Raw genomic sequence first — 16,388 nt, 5'->3', positions numbered from 1 at the left:
CTGTTTTTGCCTTTTTCACTTCAAACACTAACTATTTTTTTATTTATTGGCCAATTTTAAAGTTAAATATACCATTGGAAAGAGGAGAGAAAGGCAAATATTTTGTTGGGGCTAGATTTTTTCTTAGGTAGGTTGATGAGGAACTCATGACAACGAAATCAACAAAATTGGGGGGGAAATTCCCCCTCGCCCCCCATCCAAAAAAAACAAAAATTGGAAAAACTGTTCACAACATTGTTTTTCGACTATGATATACTTTCTGTGTATAAAGCCGCATTGCAATAGCTCTAAAAATGAAGGAAGAGTTACATCTTAATTTTTTTTTATTTTTTCTTATTTTTTCAATAAAAACCAAAATAGTCATTCGATCATTCTGAAATTTTTTTGAAACATCACCTTATATATATGTATAACATATAATAATTCCATAAAAATCAGAGCATTATTTCTATATAAGCGGACGCCCCCCTTAAATAAGGTATTTACATGAACGTAAAAACTCACTGGTCACTTTGGGGATGATCTAGATCTAGATAAGGTGAAGTGGAATTTCGTGGAGTGGGGGGAAGAACACCAGGGTGCTCATCTTCATCCATATCTTCATCCATATCATCTAAAGCTTTTGGTGGGGAAGTAAGCAATCTTTTAACTCCAGAGGTAACCTCATGAACAGCTCCTCCTACCCCACTTGACACATTTTGAACTACATCACCCATTCCTAAAAAGCAATAAAACATTAAATTTTTTTCGCAAAACAAATACAATGCAGAGGTGATTAATCTTTGTTCCATAAATCCAAACCACTTTTTTTAGCTATCTGATGACTTTCTAAAGATGAAAGTATATAAACAATTCACCGGCAGGTAAACAATCGTGCGGAGCTTCAAGACAGAGCCAAGCACTAGTACTATATTCCCTTTGGCCTTGGTGACCTCTTCTGACAACTAGGCTCCTTCTGTCACCAATAAATTCATGGCACCAACAACTCACTCCAACCAGTTAGTCATATACAGAACCTCAAGGAGAAAAAGCTTCAAAGTGTCAAGTTCCAAGAATAGGAAGGTGGATGCAAAACATAAAGGACACGGAAGCCTGTTTCACAATTATCTCTGTGGCTCAGGAAGGCCGACATAAACATAAGGAATTTCCTGAAATTTGTAAAAGAAATGATGTACGACACAGCTTGCAACCAAGAATGAAAACGAGACAGTCATCAGCCTACTTTGTTCTTCAGCTATTCCTCATTCCTCCTACATCAATTTCACAACAGCAATGAAATCAGAAGCAGTAGTGGTTCCGGGCAAGTAAAAAACATAGCTCATTGGGACATGTCTACTAGTGTCTGGCCAAAGTTCTGCCCAATACCTGCTCCTTAGATCATTACAACCAATGAAGACCAAAAATCACACAAACAGTTCAGAGCCTCACAAAAGGATGCCTCTTACTATTAACCATGGATCCTGTTCTTTATTATATTAAACCAGTAGAACACTATCATTAGTTGAATTGAAGGCACTTTTGGGTGACAGGGAACACTCCTCTTCTTTACTTTACTGTGCCTGTAGATGTAAAAGTCAAAGAGAAGGTACATCACTTGAAAACAGCAAAGGAGAAACTGACTCTCCTGATGGCCTCTCAACTTCATAAGCCACCTGTGCAAGGATTAACCCTTCCAGCAACAAATATAGGTCCTTGGAGCAGGCTAACAAAAACCCTACGGTTACAGAGAAACTAAATCTATTGCTTTCAGCCCATTCAGACGACACAGAGTCACAAAGGTATGACCCTTGTTTTCTTAGTTTTGACTTTCTAATTACACACTTAATTGGACTATAAGCCCTCAAAGCAGGAGGATCAATTACACCAATACCATCTTCCCTTAATACCAGTGCTGATAACCCTTGGCTTGCCACCTCAGTGTGCATCCTTTCACAAGTTGCAAATGCCTCATCAACGACAGGAAAGCAATGACCGAGGTGGAATATGAAGAATTTTTGGGACAGAGCTGCTTTATCCCAATATAGAATGAAGGTTGGTCCTTCAGCACACAGAAACCACTAAAAGATACAATCATCCTTCCTGCTAGTATAGTAACAAAATCCACTGAGGGAACCATTTTTTCCATTCAACATTAATTATGATACCTCTATAATCTTGGAGAACCAATATACACTTTAGTGGCACCACCTTTCTGCCCCTCCACATCTAAAACAATTGATCATAATAAAGCAGAATTTAAGAACTTTGCAGTTGCTCGGAAGCTTGAGAAAATAGTAGAAATAAAGCTATTCATTTCCACTATCCTAGTATCTAGCAACTTTAAAAAAGGAATAGACAACACTTTTTTTCCTCCTTTTGACTTGGAAAGATACCTGCTCGATCAAGACACCCACCAGTTTGGTGTACCTGTGGGGAAAATCTCACAGCCACTTCTGAGTTCCAAGCAAAGTCACTTCTTTTCTGTCCTAACCTCGCGCACTAATCTGGAGGGGACTATAAGAGAGTTCTGAGTTTTCTAAGACTGTTTGGGTTATGGTTGCAAAAATCTTTGCAAACCTTATGAGGGGCTTTATGATTTCATGGAGTAGTAACCCCAGGGACAGAAAAGAAATGGGCTACAATTTCCAGATGACTAAAGCTGCCCAAGTACACTCACTTATTCCATGAGAGCCTTGGACTACCTCTTTAATCTGAAAGACACAATCCCTATCAATATTCCTTTCTGCCCTTTCCCAGATTTTTAGGTAAGAAAAGACAGGTACCGATTCTAGGTCATGCCCTTTGTGTTAGAAATCACTAAGAGAATACTTATTCATCAGCAACAGTTGTTCAGAAACTCAGAAAGGAAATTCAACTGATAGCCTCTTAAGATCACTGGCTTTAGGGGAGCCACCAAAGACGAGTACCTATGAAACCTGAGAGTGGTAGTCAACAGACTCCAGCCAAAAGGTTTCCTGATATATTCAGAACAAGTGCCACCTCATACCCAATAAGCATTTTGGGTGGTTGAGATTTTATTGGGATAACCTTCGCAGTTGTCTTCCCAGCCAGACACAAACCAGAATGAAGAAGGATCAGTAAAGATTTCTTACCCAATCAAGGTTTTTTCCAGTAACATTTGCAAAAAATCCTGAGCCTGTTATAGTTCACATCTAGGGTAGATCCAATCCCCAAGTCTGAGACTCAAGGATCTGAACATTCAAGCTCTTGGATGCCTGGAAAAGGTTTCATGGCCATCTCCACCCACAAAGTTAGGTAGCTGGAAAGATATTGGATCAGTGGACCTGGAGGGGAACTAACTCCCTCCACAGGGGCAGTAGTACACACGGCTGCCTCCTTAGTAGGGTGGAGAGGCGCCATTGGGAAAATCTGGAGGAAGGGCAACTGGAGTTTAAGGCAGTCTCCCTGTCTCTCAAAAAACAGACGTTTCCATAGGGGAACCACATTTCTCTGGTCCTAAACAACAGGACAACAATGCAATTTATCAAGAGGTTGGACTCCTACTCAGCCCCTGATTTTTACTTCAGTGAATTAACTTATTTTATTCATTTATATAGTGAAAAAAAATTAAAAATATTTAACAGATGTTTTTATACATTCCATTCTGATAAACATTTAAAAACAAAGGTGTTACAAGTCAAAAGGATTGATGTATTGGTGCATGTAGAAGGGCAAGACAACTATGGTTATCAATAATGACATTGAAAGCAGCAGCATGAAGATTAAGTTTTTATTGTTACTCTACATATTGCAGTAATCTTTAGAATTAGAATGAATCTTTACAGTGAACAATTACAATCACACATTCAAGAGCATCTCAGATGTGAAAAGCTTTCATAACTCAAATCTACTGTAAGGTTTAAGTGATTATATGAATATAAGTTTGTAACTTTCTTGGTCCAATAAATAGCAAACTTTCATATATCAGGTCCTCCAAAGAAAGGTGGTATATCTGTATTCAATAAACAATTACTATCCCAACAATTACTTACTTCTTCTACATACATTTTAAATACTAGAGGCTAAAATATAGCCCACTCTAAAGAGAGAATATAAATTATGCATACAGATTGACTTGACCTTCATTCAAGTATTATTCATAAAAATGAAAACAAGAATTATTGCATAAAAAAAATGTTCAACCTAAAAATGGTAAAGTACGTAATCACTTGAGACACCATTAATATACTAACCATATGCAACAGTATGAACAGCTACACCAACACTCTGGGTCACACTGGATGCTACATCTGAAGCCCCAGCGACCACACTTGAAAGGTATACATTAGCAGCTTCACTTGCAGACCAAACAGTATCTTCCGACATTTAGTGGTGTTCTGTAACAATTATGAAGGACATTACGTAAATGTATGAATGAAAACAAACTCTACGGGAAACAATTTCTACTTAAGATTATCACACACAGTATATATAAAAGTGGGAAAAAATGTTAAATTGTTCACAATTTTTATGCCTAATTAGACTTACGATGGGTTTCAGAACTGAAAATAATAGTTGATGATAGGGAGTTAATAACAGGACCTTTATGGCTACAAAAATTCATGGAAGTCAACCTTAAATGAAGTATAAATTTCAATATTTAATGAGAGGATAGAAGAGGGGAATTTATTAGAAATGAAAGCCTGTGCACAAGAATATATTAGGTATTTTTACATAAATACACACTACTGCCTTACTAGAACCTATTTTTTGATATTACAGGATGACTAACTAAAAATCTGCCAAGATCTTGTTCCTGCAGGAAGTGTTACCATTCCACCTGATGTTTATTAAATGTTAAGTTTCAGTCTTGAATTGATGCATTTGGAGCAAGTTTGAGGGTTGAAAAACTAGACCTCAAGAGAAGACAATTTTTGTCTCTATAAAAATTTGAACGTTTTACATAATTTTTATATATTACAATGTTCATATACAGTACACCGAATTGCCTAACTACAGCTAATTATATACTGTATACTTAAATGACAAAGCAACTCAATTGAATTGAGCACCTCTATGATAAGGATGACCCACACAGGCAATAAATTACTATAGTACCCAAATCAGTCCCAGAATCAGTTCGCTGACAACTACTTGACCATCAAGTGTCGCTAAGTAACCAGAATTTCAGACACCTTCTTTCATAGGGTCTGACCTCAAAGTTGAAGGAGAGGCAAAAGTTAGAAACGATGTCTATTGCATATGGATGGCAGGATAAGAGCTCAGATCTAGATGCCAACAAAAATTATAGAGCAATGCGAGACGATCTGGAGGGATAAAAGGGTGACATGGCATCTCCAAAACACTACATTTGACTTGGTCAATAAATAAGTCTTGTCATGTATCCTAGCACCTGAATGACCTCTGCCCATGTACATCCACAAGAATAACAATACAGCCATCAGAAGTGGGCTTCATACCAATAACTGGAATGTCTTTAAATGTAAACTCAGGTAAGGTACAATCTTCACAGAAAGAAGCAGTCATCTTTCTCATGACAACATCCCTCGATTAAATTTCCTTCATGAGATTAGAGATTCTTGGGTCTACTACCGATTAAATTTTCTTTGTGAGGTGATAAATTTTTGTTTCATAATGGCCTGGCACATTTACTCAGCAACCCTTTCATCATCAACTATTGCATCACACATTTTGTCATCTTCGCATGAATTTCTAAATATCCTCACTAATTCTCAGCCTTTGTACGTGTGCAAGTATAACAGTATGTATGTGTGCATGTGTATACATACACATATGAATCCCATTGAAATAAACCACATTACAAACTTGCTGTGTGTTTGCTTGCCTTTCTCATTCTCTCTCTGGTTTAGGTAGGGCACATGAAAATCTGAGTCCATATCTTCCAAAAGACATCATAATCTTAAGGCAATCCTATATCATTGGATGAAAGCTTGGGTAAACAAGTAATGCAAAATATTTGCTTATAAACACAGTTAATCAAATCATATTTTACACCTGTAATAAAATAATCATGTACTATGCAAGATATGAGGTAGTTAACAGACAAACATCAATATAATTGCTTACAGATGAGCAATTTACATGTAAACCTCAAATGAACTGAACTTTTAAAATGTAAACCTAATTACAGAATAGTACAGTAGTAGTACTTGAAGGTATTGCCTGGCCATGGAATGAAAAAGGCTTACCATTAAATTAGAATTGTGTTTGGGGGCAATAAGCATTGCATGGTTATAAGAGTATAAGAAACACTAAAATAATTAGGTACTGCACTTAACATCTTGTCTGCTATTCATTCAATTGTATCCATAAATGATATTGTTATGATACAATAAAGTTTCATACATACTTACCTGGCAGATATATACATAGCTATCGACTCCGTCGTCCCCGACAGAAATTCAAATTTCGCGGCACTCGCTACAGGTAGGTCAGGTGATCTACCGCCCTGCTCTGGGTGGCAGGACTAGGAACCATTCCCGTTTTCTAATCAGATTCTCTCTTCCACCTGTCTCCTGCGGGGAGGCTGGGTGGGTCTTCAATCGTATATATCTGCCAGGTAAGTATGTTATGAAACTCTATTGTATCATAACAATATCATTTTCATACATTCAACTTACCTGTCAGATATATACATAGCTGATTGACACCCTTTGGTGGAGGGCAAGAGACAGCTAACTTACTGACTAGACAGGTAAACAACATATGTTGTAGGTATTAATAGACCTTGGTTCCTACCTTTATTAGGTGGAAGACTTCGTGGCTACTCCCCAGGAGTCTGCTTCACCTCAAGAGCCTTAGCGAGATAGTGATCTGCGGCCAAGAGTTCTTGTGGGTCTGTCGATGGGGTCTTCATCCACTTACTCGGCAGAGCCTAACTGGCATTTGTGTCAATGGGTACTAATCCGCTTATATGACAACACGCCTTCTTTAAGGAGCACACAACCGATCCCGATCACCGATCCTAACCCGTGTTAGTTCTAAGATTGCCAAGAGTCATCCCCAAACTCTTAGCAACAACCAGCTCGATAAATCACACACACAAAAATTCCAAAAAAAAAATTTTGTACCCCTCTAAAAGTCAGTTGTCCCTCCGATCTCCTAAATGAAGAGAAGTGAAGGCCGCCAGTGCGGCATCTGACACTCCCCATGCACAGGAAATATAAGAACACATCCGACAAGAGGGTTACGTACATATATTTAAAGATCGGTGCTCTCTCCTTTACCCAGAACCGTCTGTGCTGACACAAACGGACCTAGAGAAAAACATTTCTCATACGTAACTCGCACGTCTTTCAAGTAATGAGATGCAAATACTGAGTTGCATCTCCAAAAGGTTGCATCCAGAATATTTTTAAGTGACATATTTCTTTGAAATGCAATAGACGTCGCGATTGCCCTTACCTCATGAGCTCTTACTCTTAATAGATTGAAAGAGTCATCTGGGCAGTTCTTATGAGCCTCGGTAATGACACTTCTAACAAAGAAGGCCAAAGCATTTTTAGACATAGGTCTCTTGGGGTCCTTAACCAAGCACCATAGACCATGTTGTGAACCTCCCAACTGCTTCTTTCTGTCCAGATAGAATTTAAGTGCTCTAACTGGACAAAGTGATCTTTCTATTTCTCTGCCCACTAGGCTAGTAAGTCCTTTTACCTCGAAGCTCCTGGGCCAGGGATTCGAAGGGTTTTCATTCTTGGCAAGAAAAAGTCTGGAATGAACAAATTGCAGAATCTTTTTTGAAGCCAACTCGTGATTCAAGGGCGTGGCAACTCGCTGACCCTTTTAGCCGTGCAAGAGATAGCAGAAATATACACTTCTAGTGATATCCCGGAATGAAGCCGTACGAGGTGGTTCGAACTTCTCGAGGACAGAAATTTCAGGACCACATCCAAGTTCCAGCTTGGAACCTTGGGTTCTACTGACTTCGATGTTTCAAAGGAGCGAATGAGGTCGTGCAAATCTTTATCATTTGTCAAATCTAATCCCCTGTTTCTGAAGACTGCTGAAAGCATACTTCTGTACCCCTTAATAGTTGGTACAGAGAGATGCAACTTTTCCCTCAGGAAAAGAAGGAAATCCGCAATTTCGGTTACAGAGGTATTGGAAGAGGACAGCTTCTTCGACCTGCACCAGTTTCTGAAAAACTTCCCACTTCGATTGGTACACTCGCCTAGATGTTCTGCGGGCTCTAGCAATTGCGCTTGCCGCTTTGCGAGAAAACCCTCTCGCTCTGACAAGTCTTTCGATAGTCGAAAGGCAGTCAGAGCAAGAGCGGGTAGATTTGTGGTACCTCTCGAAGTGGGGTTGTTTGAGCAGATCTATCCTGTTGGAAGAGATCTGGGGAAGTCCACTGTCCACTCCATCACCTCTGTGAAACCAAATTCGGGATGGCCAATATGGGGCTATCAGAGTCATCTTGGTTCCCTTCGAGGCCACAAACTTTCTGACTACTTTCCCCCAGTATCTGAATGGGGGAAAAGCGTACACATCTAGCCCTGACCAGTCCAGGAGAAGGGCGTCTATTGCATAAGCCCTGGGATCTTCCACTAGGGCGCAAAATGTATCTATCCTTTGGAGAGAAAACGTGGCGAATAGATCTACCTGCGGTTTCCCCCAAAGATACCAAAGGCTCTGACAGACTTCCGAGTGGAGGGGTCCATTCTGTAGGAAGGACCTGGAAACCTCCTGCTCAGTCTGTCCGCTCTCACGTTCCTCTCCCCTTGGACGAATCTTATTAGGAGAACCATGTTCCTTGATTTGCCCAATCAGCAGATCTCTTGCTAGTTCGTATAGGGCGAGAGAGTGAGTTCCTCCTTGTTTTTTGACATAAGCCAGAGCGGTTGTATTGTTGGAGTTTATCTGTATTACTTTGTCTCTGACTATGTGCTCGAAGCTCTTTAGCACGAGGTGAATTGCAAATAGCTCCTTGCAATTTATGTGCCATGACACCTGCTCTTCCGACCAGGTGCCTGACACTTCTTTGGACCTAGGGTCGACCACCCCAACCTGTCTCCGACGCGTCTGAGAACAATGTCAGGTTTGGGTTCCGTACTTCCAAGGATACTCCTTTGTTTTCTTCTAAGGGGGTCAACCACCACCTCAATTGATCTTTTATTTCCGATGAGATTGGAAACGTGTTTGAGAGCTGTCCTGTCTTCCAAACTCCACTGCTTCTCAGGAAGAACTGAAAAGCGGACGGAGATGGAGTCTTCCTAAAGGAAAGAAAACTGTTCGAGCGAGGAAAGGGTCCCCAGAAGGCTCAACCATTCCCTCGCTGAAGTACGCTCTTTTCTCTAAGAAGCTCAATACTGTGGCACAGCCTTCCTTATCTCTCTTGAGATGGAAAATATCGAAAACCCAGAGAATCCATCTGATCCCCAGATAGGACTACGTTCTGGCTGGGGGGAACCATCTGAGATTCTCGAGGTTCACGATTAATTCTAATCTCTTCGTCAATTCCAGGATTGTTGACAGATCCTCCAAAACACTGCTTTTCGAGACCTGGCCCTGATGAGCCAGTCGTCCAGGTATAGGGAGACGTTTTATCCCTTTGCATGTGTAGAGTTTTGACACGTTTTTCATCAAGTCTGTAAAGACTTGGGAGCCGTAGATAGGCCGAAACACAGGCCCTGAACTGATAGATCCTTCCCTCGAACCATGAAACGCAGGAATTTCCTCGACGAATGGTGAATGGGGACGTGGAAATATGCGTCTTAAAGATCTAGGACGCCATCCAAGCTCCTTGACGGAGAGCGCAAGTACTGAGGCAGACGTTTCCATGCTGAACTTCTGTTGTTCTACGAATTTGTTCAGCGAGCTTACATCCAGTACTGGTCTCCATCGCCCGAGCTTTCGCTACGAGAAACAAGCGATTGTAAAACCCCGGGGAGCTGTGATCCAGTACCAGTTCTATTGCTCTTTTGTCCCACATCTGTCCACCATCTGACGAAGAGTATCCATCAGAAACAGGGTCCCTGTATCTGGCGGACAGTTCCTTCGGTGATGTTGTTTCAAGGGGGGCCTGTCCTTGAATGGATATAATAACCCAATTTCTGATTATTGACATCGACCAAGGATCGGATCCTATGTCTTCCCATGCTCCCGCAAAGAACTGTAACCTGGCTCCTACAGGTGTCTGGAGGAAAGATTTCATTTTCCCTTCTTAAAAAAGGGACAGAAGGATGATCTTTCTTCCCTTCTCCCCATTGTCGTCCTTCTGGCGATGGATCTAGCCTGAGGGCCTCCTCAAAAGGGGCTGCTGTTGCCTGAGCTGGCCTAGTAGCTTCTTTTACCTCACTGGCCACCAGGTCTATTCTTCCGTGAGGATTGTCTTAGAAGATCTTTGAGTGGCCTTCTCAGTTAGTGAAATGGAGCAATGTCTCAACCAACGAGAAGGAAATAAATGCTCTGAGAGAGGCGCAAACAATAAAGCGGATCTCGCGAAGGAGAGACGGCCTTCGTGAGAAAAGCACTATGAACGCCCTCTTCTGAAGGTATTCCCGCACCAAAGAGGGAGCATACTTCCGCCGAATCCATCTTGAACTGTCTTATCAATGCATGCAAGGATGCTAGTAAGGTTTCGGGGGGTTTAGCTGTTCCTTTTCATGGGACTTCTTAGCAATAACCCCAAGGGACCCAATCCAGGAAGTTAAATACTTCTAAAGTGTGGAAAAGTCCCTTGAGGAGATGGTCCATTTCCGAAAGACCCCAGTTGCCTTAGCTGAATTTAAGGCGTGTCTCCTCGAGGAGGGTCTACGAGACTCGAGAATTAGCTGACTCAGCCGAAACGGGCAGAGACAATCCCATATTCTCTCCCGTTTCGTACCATATGCCGCTCCTACCCGATAGTTTAGCGGGAGGCATGCAAAAGACTGTCCTTCCTAATCCCTTCTTTGTTCTTTGATCCAGGAGTCAAGAGATTGTAGGGCCCTTTTTCATAGAAAATGGGCCGGCTTCATTTTCAGGGAAAGATGAAGATTTGTGCGCTTTCGTGCTAGAAAAAGAGAGAGCTCGGAGAAGGAGGAGCGGCTTTTTTTTGGAGTCAAGGCATTCTCCATATTCTTTTCTAAGAGAAGAGAAGAAAAGAAACTTTATAATTGAAAGTCCTCCTTGTTAGTGATTTCGTCCTCGAGACGTCTTCTAAAATAGGCTCGGAAGGAGAAGGCTCTCGGAAAAAACTCAGAAAAAATCGAGGAGACAAAATGAGAAATTATCAAGAATCTGGGACGTGATCAAAGGACTGCAGGAATTCCCTAGACAGTCTTAAAACGGTGGAAACAATGATCTCACACGGATCTGGGAATGCGATCAAAGGAGTGCAGGGATCGATTGACAATCGCACAGATAGCCACCAACTCCTATGAATGCGGCATCCATTTTTCCTTGCCTCCCAGCAACACGGAAGTGCCCCCCCTTCACCTGTAGGCCGTTATGAGGAGACAGTTGGGGTCCCCCAACCTCCCCTCCCTCCCCAGTGCCTCCAGTGGAAGATAGAACCTACCCGGTGATGATTACCAGCCCTTGTGATCCTCCCACCCTATCTCTCCCCGCCAAACCCCCCATCGTAGATGCAGATGAGAGTGATCTTGAGGGGTCTAGCGGCTGGCAGATACAAACAAGTAGAAAGAAGAGAAGATCCTCTCGTTTGGCCGCTGGACGGAGCCCAACATTCGAGTTGCACCTCGCCCGAAACACCTGAGAAGAGATGTCACGTAGCAATTCCACAATCTGCGCTCATTGGTGACGAGACGCCCATAGTGAAGAGAGTCAAGTTTCTCACTGGCTCTGACCCACTTATCTCTCACGAAACTCCCAATGTAGAAATAAACATAAAGTGGCTTACAGGATTACCTGCCTATTTTCAACACCTCGACGTTCTTAAAGGCAAGAATTTCGGTCCTAATATATAGTTTCAAGATATAACCTAATCCGGGACCAACCACCCCCAGGGGGGAGGGGCTTACTGTCACTCAACCAGGGTCATTTCCACCGCCAAGTGCTCCAGCCAACCGCCCACGGCGATTGACTGCCCACTCAGCGCATTCATCTCCATCTTCGTGAGTAGCCATGGAAACATTAAAAATAATCTCTTGGAATATTTTTGGCCTCAAGCGGAAACATTCCTCTCCTAAACATGCTCTGCAAAAATTTCAACGGCATCATTGCATGCAAAAAAACGCTCTCTGGCCTCATGACTTGCATCTGCGATTCAATTCATGAAGACTTCGAAAAAACTTCTCGACTTCATCGATGCAAGTTACAGATCAAATCATAGTGGGTCGTCCCGAAAGGGGGACTTTCTCCTCCGTTGCACAAAAATCGTTAGACAATATGATAAAGGTGATGACCTACAGGAGTGACAGATTGCTTGGGCTTCAATTGACAGTAGGGAAACTCTAAAATCCTAATAATTAATGTTTATATGCCCCCATTTGGGAAAATACAATAATTTTGATCATTACTGCATGATCCTAGGGGAGTTACACAGTATATTCAAGATTCTCCGCTGATCATATTTGTATAATAGGGGACCCTTAATTCTCCCACCCCACAAAACAATTTTATAATGAACTACTCCCTTCTGTCAAAAATCATGCTCTCCAAAATTAGCGATGTATGCTCTCCCTCCCTCCTCCTACTCAATATGTACATAAAGAGCAGGACGCAATTACAACCTCCTGGATGGACCACTGCATCACATCTCCACAACTTCATGATTCTATTATGACCTGCAATATTCGCTACGATCTGCAACGGGCTACGATCACATCCCATTACAGGGGTGATCAGTACCCCATCCCTCCCTACCGTGAACCCCACTAACTGACGCCCTCCAGCGGTTAACTGGGAGTAAAAACAAAAACAAACAGAAACGCCAGTACTTTAGGGCGACCACGGAAACCCAGGTTGCGGTCATAATTCAACCGGCTGACGCCTTTACTGTGTACCAAACACAAAATGTAGAAAGGACCCACCACAAGAGGGATCTGAATGAATTCTATTCGAACATAATCTCCGCTATGCTTGCTTCGGCAGGACTGCCTTTTAGATTTCGTCAAGGTAATTCTCGTAATATACCGGGTTGGTGGAATGAATTGGTAAGGATCTGTATATACATACTCATGAGAAATTTTTGTTTTTACTGTGGAGGCAAAATGGCAGCCCGAGGGAAGGACACACTGCATTACTAATGAGGCAGGGCGGGAGAGTGCAATTCAAAACTTGCTCTTAAGCTCTGCAGGTTAAATGAAAAAAACAACTAAAAGAGCCGATGCAATGTCTAGAAACGTAGAATCTGGTGATTACCCTCGTTCTTTGGAAAGATATCCAGTCCTTAAATCCCAAAACTAAAAAGCTATCACAGAGAGTAGGGGAAGCAGTCGGGAGACGAGGCTATCGCAAGGATGTGGGGTGATCACTTCAACAATATTCCTGAATTGCATAAAATGATCAGGATTCCCGAGCGAGGTAGATAACAATCCTAATGACAACATTTCAATTTCATTTTGCAGACCATATTACGCCAGGTAACATCAGCGATGCCATAAACAGCCATACCTAACTATAAACGCCCGGCTGTGATGGTCTTCCCGCAGAGGCTTTCAAATTCTGCCATCTGATAATTTACATTTGCTAGCTGCCAAATTCAATGCGTGCATAATTCACCAGTTTCTTCCAGACTCCCTACTCTTAGTTCACTTTGATACCATCTAAAAACAAAAAACAAGCTAAAGGAATGCAGCTGACCCTGGCAACTACCGGCCAATTTGCAATCACAACGATCGCCATCGAAGATACTGAGTCGGTTCTTCTTGTGAGACTTCTCCCCTTTCTACACACCACTGACAACCAGTTCGGGTTTAAAGCAAACACTAACCGACACCTGCACTACATACTGAAAGAATTGCTGAACTACTACCCCTATCATCAGCATCTCCGGTTTTCCTTGTGTTTCGTAGAGTGAGAAAAGCATTTGACAGAGTTAAACTACCTGAAGCTATTCTGAAGCTGCATGAAAGGGGCACACCCCTATATCTAATTGGCATTCTTTTACATTGCTGGTTCTCCACACAGCAATTCTGTGTCAAATGGGGCCAAAAACATTATTATCGTACACCTTCGGCTCCCTAAACGGGCTTCGGCAAGGGGGCATTCTCTCTCCATACCTGTTTAATACGTACACAGATGCCTTGAATGTCAAACTGAACTCACTCCCAATCGGATGCACTGTCAGTGAAAAACAACTATAAACAACCTCTGTTACGCTGACGATATGGTTATGATTTCCCCATCAGTGCATGGCCTCCACGAACTCATCGACACTTGCCGCCCAATAGCCAGAGGAATTTTGTATAAATCTACAATGAAACCAAGACCCAGTGCCTGTCGCTTCTCCCGAGATTGCTTAAGCATATTGCAGAACCACAAAATTTCCTCAGAAAACCATCGGCTGGGAATTTGTGCGCGAATTTCCGTATTTGGGTCACATTATTACCGACGACCTAAAAGATACGGCAGACATTGAACAGAGGGCATCGTAAACTATGTGCAACTTGGCAAACATGATTGCAAGGAGGTTTGCCTTCTGTCACCGAGACGTGAAACTGCTGCTCTCCGCTCGTACTGTTACAGTATCTATAGGTGTTCCCTCTGGACGAACTATACCGAGAGACCATGAGACGTAATCACCCTGTGTGCACAATGACATTCTGAGACGCCTCACAAAACACTCCACGCTACCACTCCGCCACACAGATGTTCTTAGAAAAACCACCTGGACAATTTAAAAATCATTGTTAAGGCGAACAATGTCCAGCCTGGTAAAACCCGAGTGAGAAAAACAGCGGCAACTGCTCATACAAAGCATCCTGAGGAGTGAAGCAAGAAGAAGATCTAAATTGTGGGAAAGATGGGAAAAATGAGGCCTTGTCCCCTAAAGGACTTATCTCTGTATTAGCAAGATGTCATATGCAGATTTTGTCATTATTATATTTATTGCTGATATTTTTATTTTTTTTTTCATTTATTTCTGTGATTACTATCAAGTTAAAGTTTATATATATATATATATATATATATATATATATATATATATAGATATATATATATATAATATATATATATATATATATATATATATATATTTTATTATATATATATATATTTTTTCAATTTATATTTTGTATTTAGCCCTCTGGGACCAGACTACTGTAACCACCTAAGGTCTCTAGTGAAATTTAAGCTATATAATCTGTGCACTAACTGTTATAACTCTCAATGCATTTTTTTTTTCTCACCAACATTATTACTATTACCAGTATTATGATTACTATCTTTTATGCTACCTCAGCTATTTTGTGGATAAGTCTTCTTCTTCTTCTTCCCAGCTTTTTCCCATTTTTATATGGGGTCGCCGTTTCGGATGAGCCGTTTCCATCTATTTCTATCTTGCGCTTCTGCCTCATCAATTCCCTTCTCATGTAAATTCCTCCTCTCACACAGTCCTTCCATCTCTTTCTTGGTCTCCCTCTCTTTCTTCTTCCTTGCACCTCCACTCCCCCCATAGTATGTCTCCCAGCGTGGTCCTCATCTCTCCTCAACAGGTGTCCATACCATCTCAGCCTCCCCTCCTGCACTTTCTTTGATACTTCCACCACCTTAGTTGACCCCCTTATGTAGTCATTTCTGATCCTATCCACTCTTTGTTACCCCAGACATCCACCTAAGCATTCTCATTTCTGCCACATCCATCTTCTTCTGCTCTGCTTTTCTCATGCTTGCTGTTTCCGTACCATACAGCTATTGCTGTTCTTACCACCGTCTTGTGAAATTTCCTTTTAACCTAAGCGGCACTCTTTTGTCACAAAGAACTCCCGAGGCCGCTCTCCGTTGTTCCAGCCTGCCTGTACCCGATGTTTTACGTTCTTCTTCCATACTTCCTCCAGCGTTAACAAAAGATCCCAAATACTTAAACTTATCAACTCTCCTTATTTGCTCTCCACCAAGCTGAATACTTTCTCTATCATCCCCCTCAGTGGTGGTACATATATTCTGTCTTGGATCTACTTATTCTCATCCTCGTCCTCCAGTACTTGTCTCCATCTTCCAATTTCACTTCCAGATCTTCCCTGCTCTCTGCACACAGAACAATATCATACGCATACAATATGTTCCATGGTACTGTCTCCCTTACTTCCTCTATTATAACATCCATCACTATGTTAAAGATAAATGGGCGGGTCAGAGCCGACCCCTGGTGTAATCCACTCTCACCTCAAAACCTTCTGTCTCCCCAACACTGCTCCTCACTCTGGTAAATATTCAGGTACATCTCTTGTATCAATCGCACATACTTCTCTGGCACCATCTTCTCCCTCAGCTCCTCCATACCTCTTGTCTCGGGA

The 16,388-nt window shown here is 41.8% G+C and overlaps 1 protein-coding gene across 10 annotated transcripts in view; it reads right to left on the bottom strand.

The window, feature by feature from the left end:
- Positions 1 to 16,388, bottom strand: part of LOC135207203 (differentially expressed in FDCP 8 homolog A-like) — a 227,670-nt gene that overhangs the window by 193,583 nt on the left and 17,699 nt on the right. For all 10 annotated transcript variants that reach the window (XR_010312928.1, XM_064238792.1, XM_064238799.1 and 7 more), the window contains 2 exons: positions 4,194 to 4,337; positions 505 to 718 (listed from right to left, as the gene is read on the bottom strand). Coding sequence is in view for 9 of the 10 variants with exons in the window: in XM_064238792.1 (XP_064094862.1) it covers positions 505 to 718; positions 4,194 to 4,326 (347 nt within the window). In the remaining variant the exon portion in view is untranslated. The remainder of the gene's footprint in view (positions 1 to 504; positions 719 to 4,193; positions 4,338 to 16,388) is intronic.

The sequence above is a fragment of the Macrobrachium nipponense genome, chromosome 32, assembly GCF_015104395.2.
Source record: "Macrobrachium nipponense isolate FS-2020 chromosome 32, ASM1510439v2, whole genome shotgun sequence".
NCBI lineage: Eukaryota > Metazoa > Arthropoda > Malacostraca > Decapoda > Palaemonidae > Macrobrachium > Macrobrachium nipponense.
The sequence above is the reverse complement of the archived record's forward strand: the minus strand, read 5'-3'. Positions and strand labels throughout refer to the sequence as shown.